At 45.8% G+C, this 8,625-nt stretch overlaps 1 protein-coding gene across 1 annotated transcript; it reads left to right on the top strand.

Annotated features, from left to right (window-relative positions):
• The first annotated feature begins 1,183 nt into the window (after positions 1 to 1,183).
• LOC124698816 (protein yippee-like At4g27745) lies at positions 1,184 to 2,678 on the top strand. Its single transcript, XM_047231233.1, has 3 exons — positions 1,184 to 1,549; positions 1,677 to 1,786; positions 2,218 to 2,678. The coding sequence occupies exons 2-3, from the start codon at positions 1,694 to 1,696 to the stop codon at positions 2,443 to 2,445; spliced, it is 321 nt and encodes a 106-aa protein (XP_047087189.1). The 5' UTR covers positions 1,184 to 1,549; positions 1,677 to 1,693; the 3' UTR covers positions 2,446 to 2,678.
• Positions 2,679 to 8,625: the final 5,947 nt, after the last annotated feature.

Raw genomic sequence — 8,625 nt, 5'->3', positions numbered from 1 at the left:
TGGTGGTCCGGCTGCGCATCCTTGCCATCAAGCTTTGGCCCCCGGCACATGTGAGTGGCTACACAACTTGTTATGTGCCAAGAGGGCCCCCGGCACATGTGAGTGGCTAAACAACTCCAAAGCTTTGTCTTGTGACTCGGCCACCGTCTCCTTATAAACGGACCAACGTTGCTCGGAGTTGATACACATTGTCTTCCAATGGGTGTGCATTCCAAACCCCACATTATGTCTTCCCTCTAGCTCAACACCATCATTTGGCTCATTCCAATTCAAGTCAATCATCACTTGTGCTACCACCTTGGCAAAGCTAGGGCTAAGGTCAAACACCAAGTCAACCTCTTCCGGGTCCGGCTCTAGGTTTCCCTTCAAGAAAGCATCCTTGTCCACAGGATGAACATGAACAATTCTTTCCATCCCCCTAGCATAATGTGAACAACACATACATACATGTGTTCATTAGTTACCATAATCAACACAAATCAACCTAGGGTTTCTACCCATACAACCTAGCACTACCATTTCTCATACTTCAACAAACCCTAACATCCAACCAAATCCACATCCACCCTCAAATCAACCTAGGGTTTCACATCTAGGATTTCACATGTAGATTCAACCAAATACATCAAATTATTGGATGAAAAGAAGGGGAACGGAGGAGATTACCTCAAGGAACGGGTTGGAAACAATCTCCACGGACAGATCTGAGGAAATCCACCAAGATTTGAGAGGGATTTTGGTGGGGGAGAGAGGTGGGGTGGCTGGTCGGAGGAGGAGGACGATTTGGGTGGGGAGGTGTGGCTGGGTCGTGCTGGGTGGCTCGGGCCGAAACAGTTAAGTGGATGCGTGGCGCCGATAGCATCGGCGCCACACTTTCAATGTGTGGCGCCGATGGGAGCGGCGCCACTCTTCCTGCCACGTCGGCTGGTCAACCGAGCGCAGCGTCGACCACGCCACGTCGGATGGATGTGTGGCGCCGCTCGCATGGGCGCCACACAGTAAGGTGTGGCGCCGTTGGAAGGGGCGCCACACAAAAGGGTTAGATGAGTGAAATAGTTTGACAGTCTATGCTTTTTCTTTCAGAGTAGGGTTATTTTTGTCAAAATCGCCGTCACTCTTCCCTTCGTGCTTTCTATTCAGCACTCCTCATGTGCACCTGCACAAAATATCACCTCAATCTTTCGCCAAGTGGCTCTCCTGCCTTGCAGGTCAGCCGCCGGCTCTAAATTGGGTTTTGTTTTACCATCACATCACTTGGGTTTTGTACTCTTTCTCCTTTCTTTTACTACTAGCTTTTCTTTTTTCCTATATCCTGCGTGCGACGCCGTCTGGTTCGATTGAGCCATCGCAGGCAGCATCACCAACCTCCCTGCCCGGGTTTCGTGCTGAGTTTGGTTTTGTTCGTCATCTCCTCCTCCTTTCTCCTCTCGGCCCCTCTCGTCCTTTGTCGCGTCTGTGGTCGATTCGTTTTTGTTCCATCTCGGCGCGGCGGTGTCTTCTTCCCCATTCTTCCCATCACTTCTTGAATCAATTGCGGAATTAATTGTAGGTAAGGATAGATTTCTATATCTGGGGTTGGGGATTCTTCTTGAGTTCCTGGGAGTTAGTACTTTTTTTTTTCCTTTTGTGGTGCGGAAAGTCAGTTCTTGATTCCCGATTCGGTTTATTGGTTGCAGGGAGAGGGTCACTGGTGATGGCGGAATTGGTCGGGCCGCGGGTGTACAGTTGCTGCCATTGCCGGAACCACGTCTGCCTCCACGACGACATCATCTCCAAGGCCTTCCAGGTGAAGAACAAGAATAAGTACCCTCCCCTCTGAGTTTTGGGGGTTTGGGGCTTGGGATTGAACAGAGCTTAATGTTTGGATTGGTTGGGGATAGTGTGCTGAAAATTAGCACCAACTAGGGACGTGAAAGTGGTTCAGCAACTGCGGTTATAACTCCAGCAATCCGAGAACGTTTCTTTGGTTGAGTTTAGCAAATTAGCATGTGTGTTTGTATGACTGTGCAGATACTGACATATCAGAGTTTCAGTTAACCAATACATTGATCTTTACCAGCAGTCCTAAGACTAGGAGGCTGCGACACAAGTTGTCGATAACTCGATATACTATGAGCTGTATATTCAGATTTAGAACTTGTTAGTCACGTCTCAATTTTGATTGTGTTTGGAGGATAAACACTAATACTGTCTCCTTTTCTCTGTCGTCTGTTCTAGGGGAGGAATGGACGCGCGTTTCTGTTCTCTCACGCCATGAACGTCACGACGGGCGCCAAAGAAGACAGGCAGCTCATGACCGGGCTTCACACGGTCGCCGATATCCACTGCCGTGATTGCCGTGAGGTGCTCGGTTGGAAGTACGAGAGAGCCTACGAGGAATCGCAGAAGTACAAGGAAGGCAAGTTCATATTTGAGAAGGCCAAGATCGTACAGGAGAATTGGTAGTAAATAAAATGCTCTTATGGAGATGTGAATGGTGATCCATACCTTTGTAAATATCAGTCACCATATGTAAGTACCAGTTTGTTGGTCGCACCATCTTATTTGCATGCCATTTGTATTTTGCACTTGTTCTCTGTGGAGAGATAAAATTCTGTTCATTTGTTTGGGAACCATTTTCTCATCTCTACCTAATAATAAAAGCAAAAGGGCTTCTTGTTGGTCCGTTTTTTATTGCCCCTAATTTTCGTTGATATTACAACAAATGCCACCGGTAAGTAAAAACCGTCCGTACGTTCCTCACCCCTTCCGTCCACCCGTCCTTGCCGCACCGGTCCACAATCAGACTTCTGAGGACCGCGATCGAATCAAACAACAAGAGATCGATTCAATTGCCTACATATAAATCACAATGGTGCTGTCGTTTGGCCGCAGCAACGAAAATAGCAGCAGTAACGCTGAATCCAACAGGCCAGGAAACCAGATCGAGAAACCAGATCGAGTGGGCTCGTGGCCGGAACGAGCACCACGACAACCAGATCGGGCGCGCTGACGACCGGATCAAGCACCTCATGGCCATATCAAGCACCTCACGGCCAGATCAAGCTCTTGATTTGATTTGTGTTCATCTTCCTGCCCTTTTCTTGATTTGATTTGTGGTTGTGCTGGCTGCCATGGCGGCTCCGGGAGGGCTAGCGCGCGTGTGACTTGCGCTGCTCCAGCTTCTTATGCCGGCCCACCATGTGAAAATCTACTTTGGGTGGTCATCCTGCTGGAAATCCTCAGTCCTCACACGCTGTTCACCAGAGGAGGCAACCTTGGTTTTGTGCGCTGTATCGGCAAGACCAATTACCAATTGATTTACGGCAGAGAACGGAAACAAGAGATATCAACAAGAAATTGGATTGGAGAGGAGGATCTGGAAACAGAGCAAGGCCTTTTTCTCCCTGTTCACATGAAGAAAAGAGGAGAAAGAAGTGAGTTTTGGGAATCAACAAGCCGTTGATCTGCTGATATGTTCTGTGGAGCTAGCAAAGATTGTCCAGAACTCCAGTCTCCACAAGCGCACGAGCATGGAGATGAGGCTTCAAGTCCTATGGTTTCATGTTCCAGTTCAGCTCTATGGGTCTGTCCTAATTTCTTCAGCCTGCTTGGTGATTGGATTAGCTGTGAAGCTTGCCATGATGTTGGGGTGTGATTTTGGTGTGTTTTGTGCTAGCTACTGATGTTATTAGCCGTGAGAGATTTCTAGATGTTCCTATTTTGCTAATTGACGTAGTATTATTGTTTTTTTTTTCAATTTTTATAGGTGCTTTTACCCGTCGCTCACGCCCGAAGTAGCCGACCAGTATAGGCGTGTAGCAGAAGAAAGGCTGGTGAGATACATGCCTACTAGCACTTATAGATTTTAATAAATATATAAAAACTAGCTAAAAATGTAGGTAATTTAGATTTATGGACAGTGTTAGACAATAAATAAAAACATATCCTCAAATATGCAATTTAGGCAACTATGATTTATGGACAGTGTTAGACACCTGAAAATCTAAAATAACATATTTTTGAATATTCTAGATGGTAGCTGTTATTCAGTAAAAATTAATCCGCCGCAACGCGCGGGCATATTTCCTAGTTATTCATAAAAGGTTGGTTTAGCAATGTTTAATTTTTTTTGTCGAGCATCAAATTAAGTAATGCATCAACTGCTTCCTATAAACTCGGTTGGTACTTGGTACCTTGTGTTGTGATATGTTTAATGAGAAAACAAGTGCAGGATCATATTTCTATGTAACCCAAAATACATAAGGTCTGAGTCGGTTGTGTATACTTGTTTCTAGCTTTGGCATAGCTGCTGGTTCAAATATAAAGCTGTCTCATCCACAACTGAATAACAGTTGTTTCAACTACAGGAATCCCTGGGAATCAGTACGTCTTCAACTTGATGAGGCCTAAGAGCTAGGGAGTGTCCAGATCTCATGAATTTGGCCAAGTGTGTGGATGGAAAAGGTAGGAAAGGGGAAGAACACACAAAACTTAAATCAAAACACACACAACTCAACACAAACTAAATTTACTCCCTTGGTAGGTTAGACCAAGCCAATAGAACCACTTCTTAGAGAGACCCTTGGGTAGAATCTAAGAAGTGAGAGATTGGTGATGGAGATCCAACTAGAACTTGGATGAAAGAGGAGAAAGCCTTGAATCATCCATGAAGAATAGAAATCCCTCAAGAGTGCCTTGATACAAAGAACATAGTTCTAGGGAGACAAAGCTCAAAGTAGTTTAAGCCAAATCTTGTCTAACCCTAATTTGGGGAGGGGGATGAGATACATATAGGTCCAGATTCGTCCAAGGGCAAAAGGGGAAATACATACAAAGTTAACTTAGCCATAGATGAGAATTGGACGGTTGAGATGCAGTTAAATAAGTTCAGGTCAGGGTGACCCGGTCCTACCGGCTCGGGGACCCGGTATGAACGGCACAAGCTCATGGTCTCGTTGTAGACGTTGTTAGGGAGGCCCGGTCATACCTGGTCATACCGGCTGGCAGGGCCGGTACAACCGGCTCTTGCTCCTGGTCCTCGGCCAGGCTTATGTGTGAGGTCTGGGTAGGGGCCGGTCTGACCGGCTGGGGCGGCCGGTATGACCGACCGGTCCTGCTGTTCCTCTTTTCTCCATTCTTCCTTCTCTTCTTCTTCATTGTTCTCCTCTTCTTCTTCCTTGTTATCCTCTTCTCCTTCCTTGAGCAATAGGGCTTTCTCCTTCTCATGTCCTTGATGCAACTTGTACCTAATAACACATAAAGATTCGGCATGAGGTAGCATTCCGTCCAAAGGCGTGTCAAGGACGAGAGTAGAGAGGATTGAGTTCACCTCATCATGTAGCGCTTTGACTCGAGCTCGTGTCATCGGTCCACTTGGGGAACAAGTTGGACTTGGTGTAGTGTCGATCTTGGGCGGGGCTACATCATCTCCCCCCCTCGGGAAAGAGTCGTCCTCGACTCGTGTTCCTCCTCATCTCCATGATAGGGTGAGAGATCCGAGATGTTGAATGTGTTGCTCACCAACTACTTGGAGGTTGGTATGTCGGTGACATAGGCGTTGTTGTTGATGCGCTTGAGGACCTTGAAGAGCCCATCTCCTCTTGGCTTTAGCTTGGAGTTGTGTTCATGAGGGAACCTTTCTTTTCGAAGGTGAATCCAAACGAGGTCTCCTTCTTCCAATATCCTTTCCTTCTTCTTCGCTTTGAGGCGGGTAGCTTGGCGAAGCACATGCTCTTGGATGATTGCCCTTGTGTCTTCATGTAGTTTCTTCATGGCGGTGGTGCGCTTGTCGAAGTCCATGTTCGTCCTCTCATGAAGAGGTAGTGGGAGGATGTCGAGTGCCGTAGGAGGGTCGAAGCCGTAGACGATCATGAACGGACTCCATGATGTTGTGGAGTGCTTGGCTCTATTGTAGGCGAACTCCGCATGGGGGAGGCAATCTTGCCATGACTTCAAATTTTTCTACACTAGTGTGCGTAGAAGAGTTGAGACGCTTCAATTGACCACTTCCGTTTGTCCGTCCGTTTGCGGGTGCGAGGACGATGAGAACAAGAGGTTTACTCCAAACTTTGCCATTAGTGACTTCCATAAATAGCTCATAAACTTGACGTCTCGATCCGACACAATGCTTGTCGGTATTCCGTGTAGGCGAACGACTTCCCTGAAAAACAACGAGGCAATGTATGAAGCATCATCGGTCTTATGGCATGGTATGAAATGAGCCATTTTAGAGAACCTATCCACTACCACAAAGATCAAATCATGTCCATGTTTTGTTCGTGGTAAGCCTAGTACAAAGTCCATGCTTATATCGGACCATGGTGCATATGGAATGGGCAAAGGTGTGTAAAGACCATAAGGGTTGGTTGTGGACTTAGCTTGTAGACATGTGGTGCAACGGTTGCATAGGCGCTCCAGATCTCGCTTCATCTTCGGCCAATAGTAATGAGTGGATAGCATGGAGAGCGTCTTGTCACGACCAAAGTGTCCCATGAGACCACCTCCATGTGACCCTTGCAAAAGCAACTTTCGAAGAGAAGACTCGGGTATGCAAATTTTATTAGAAGTCGTTTGGTATCCATCATTTGAGCCTGAATCCTGGAATTCATTTCGGAATTCCATAGTAGCTTTAAACAAGTAGCCATCATGCAAGTAGAAATCATCAAATCCTCGTTCAACGGAACACTTTTCAAAGATGGGTCCAAAGAAAGTGTCGGAATGGTAAAGTTCTTTGATCTCCTCAAGACCCAAAACATGAAAATCCAAGCGAGTGAGCAAAAGGTTGTTCTTGCGAGAAAGAGCATCCGCGACCACATTGTCCTTTCCCTTTTTGTATTTGATGACATAAGGGAAGGACTCAATAAACTCAACCCACTCTTGTTCAAATTTGTTTGACTTTTCAAGTACTTCAAAGACTCATGATCGGAATGAATAACAAATTCTTTTGGCCAAAGGTAGTGTTGCCAAATTTTAAGAACACGAACCAAAGCATAAAATTCCTTGTCACAAATAGGATAGTTAAGGCGTGCGCCGTCCAACTTCTCACTATAGTATGCCACGGGTTTTCCATCTTGCATGAGGATTCAACAATACCGAGTCCACTCGCATCACACTCAATTTCAAAAGTTTTTGCAAAGTTCGGAAGGTGCCTCGGTAAGGCGTTTCTTCAATTCATCAAAAGCATTTTATTGAGCCTTGCCCCACACAAATGGAACATTCTTTTTGGTAAGCTTGTTCAAAGGGCAAGCAATGGTGCTAAAGTCTTTCACAAAGCGGCGGTAGAATCCGGCAAGTCCATGGAAACTTCGAACTTGACCAACGGTGGTAGGCGTGGGCCAATTATGTATGGCGTCAACCTTCGAAGAGTCCACTTTAATGCCATTGGCGGAAACCACAAATCCAAGAAAAACCAATTTGTTTTGTGCAAATGTGCATTTGGGAAGGTTGGCATAAAGCTTCTCGTGGCGTAAGATGCATAATACTTCTCTCGCATGTTGAACATGGTCCTCGAGATTTTTGCTATAAATGAGAATATCATCAAAGTAGACAACCACACTCTTGCCAATGAGAGGTCTCAAGATATGGTTCATAAGACGCATAAAAGTTGATGGAGCATTTGAAAGACCAAATGGCATGACAAACCATTCATAGAGACCAAGTTTGGTCTTGAAGGCCGTCTTCCATTCATCACCAATTGCCATGCGGATTTGGTGATAGCCACAACGCAAATCTACCTTAGAGAAAATTGTGGCACCAATCAACTCATCAAGCCTGTCATCTAAACGCGGAATGAGATGGCGGTATCGAACGGTAATGGCATTGATGGGCGACAAGCCGACAATCCATACACATTCGTTGCGTCTCATCCGGTTTAGGAACAAGAATCACTGGAACCGCACAAGGGCTAAGACTTTCACGAACGTACCCTTTAGTGAGGCGATCTTGTATTTGGCGTTGAATCTCCTTTGTGTCTTCGGGGTTGGTGCGGTAGGCAGCGCGGTTTGGAAGGGGAGCGCCGGGTATAAGGTCGACGCGGTGCTCGATGGCCCGAAGCGGTGGTAGCCCATGGGGTAGCTCCTTTGTGTCTTCGATGTTTATGTTTAATAGCGATATGCCCGCGCGTTGCTGCGAGAAAATAAAATCTTTACTAATAAAATACTTCTTTTGATTTATACTAAGTTTCGTGGTTCTGGTATTATCTAAACTTAGAACATATATTATGAACCGAGGTAGTATAAAATAACACGCATGTACCTTATAATAAGACTACATTAAGTTTAACTTGGATATGTTGCTTGCACAAATTTTACTAATCTTCTCCTTTCAGACATGACCTCGGAGTGGGTAGGGAACCTCTCCATCCTCTCTGCTCTCTCGTGCATGGTCAAGCAAATAAATCGCTCAGCTTAACTGAATTGCCTATGTTTAAGCAGCAGCAGCAAAGAATCTCTCTAATGCATAGATCTGAGTCCCTTAGTTAGCCAACAAATATTTTTGATGAAACCCACAATAGGCAGCGAGCAAAAGCAACGATCCACTGCCTCAATGTATCGAGAAAGGTCCACTAACTTGGTACAGTTTCAACAATTTGCATCATGTCTGCGGCAAGGTCATTGAAGAAAATGGATCCTGGCAACAGGAAAG

This window comes from Lolium rigidum, chromosome 3 (genome assembly GCF_022539505.1).
Source record: "Lolium rigidum isolate FL_2022 chromosome 3, APGP_CSIRO_Lrig_0.1, whole genome shotgun sequence".
NCBI classification, from domain to species: domain Eukaryota; kingdom Viridiplantae; phylum Streptophyta; class Magnoliopsida; order Poales; family Poaceae; genus Lolium; species Lolium rigidum.
This window is presented reverse-complemented; position numbering and strand designations above follow the sequence as displayed.

What these genes read in the sequence shown, in the direction of transcription:
- LOC124698816 (XM_047231233.1), top strand. Translation starts at nt 1,694, where the DNA reads ATGGCGGAATTGGTCGGGCCGCGGGTGTACAGTTGCTGCCATTGCCGG. An exon ending in TCATCTCCAAGGCCTTCCAG is followed by an intron (nt 1,787 to 2,217) that starts GTGAAGAACAAG and finishes CGTCTGTTCTAG; the next exon opens with GGGAGGAATGGACGCGCGTT.